General features: G+C 72.8%; 1 protein-coding gene across 1 annotated transcript in view; it reads left to right on the top strand.

The window, feature by feature from the left end:
* Nucleotides 1-182, top strand: part of SPEG (SPEG complex locus) — a 47,648-nt gene extending 47,466 nt beyond the window's left edge. The window contains 1 exon segment of the mRNA XM_019470904.1: nucleotides 169-182. Coding sequence (XP_019326449.1) covers nucleotides 169-182 — 14 coding nt within the window.
* The last annotated feature ends 31 nt before the right edge of the window (nucleotides 183-213 follow it).

Here is a 213-nt window from a genome sequence, read left to right as displayed (position 1 = left end):
GGGGGGGGGGGGTGAGGGAAGCCCCAGGTGGGAGCGGGACAGCCGCCAGCGTGCTGGCCAGCCCTGGCCATGTGGGTCCCGTCAGCCGTGTGCCTTACGCCGCAGCCTGCAGCTGCCCCCGGCCATGGTGCGGGGGGGTCCCTGTGTTCCCCCTGGTTTGCACGCCAGTGCCCGAGGACTGAGGCTGCTCCAGTGGTTCCTGCAGAGAGGGGC

Source organism: Aptenodytes forsteri, unplaced genomic scaffold (genome assembly GCF_000699145.1).
Source record: "Aptenodytes forsteri isolate BGI_AS27 unplaced genomic scaffold, ASM69914v1 Scaffold255, whole genome shotgun sequence".
Classification (NCBI taxonomy): domain Eukaryota; kingdom Metazoa; phylum Chordata; class Aves; order Sphenisciformes; family Spheniscidae; genus Aptenodytes; species Aptenodytes forsteri.
The sequence above is the reverse complement of the archived record's forward strand: the minus strand, read 5'-3'. Positions and strand labels throughout refer to the sequence as shown.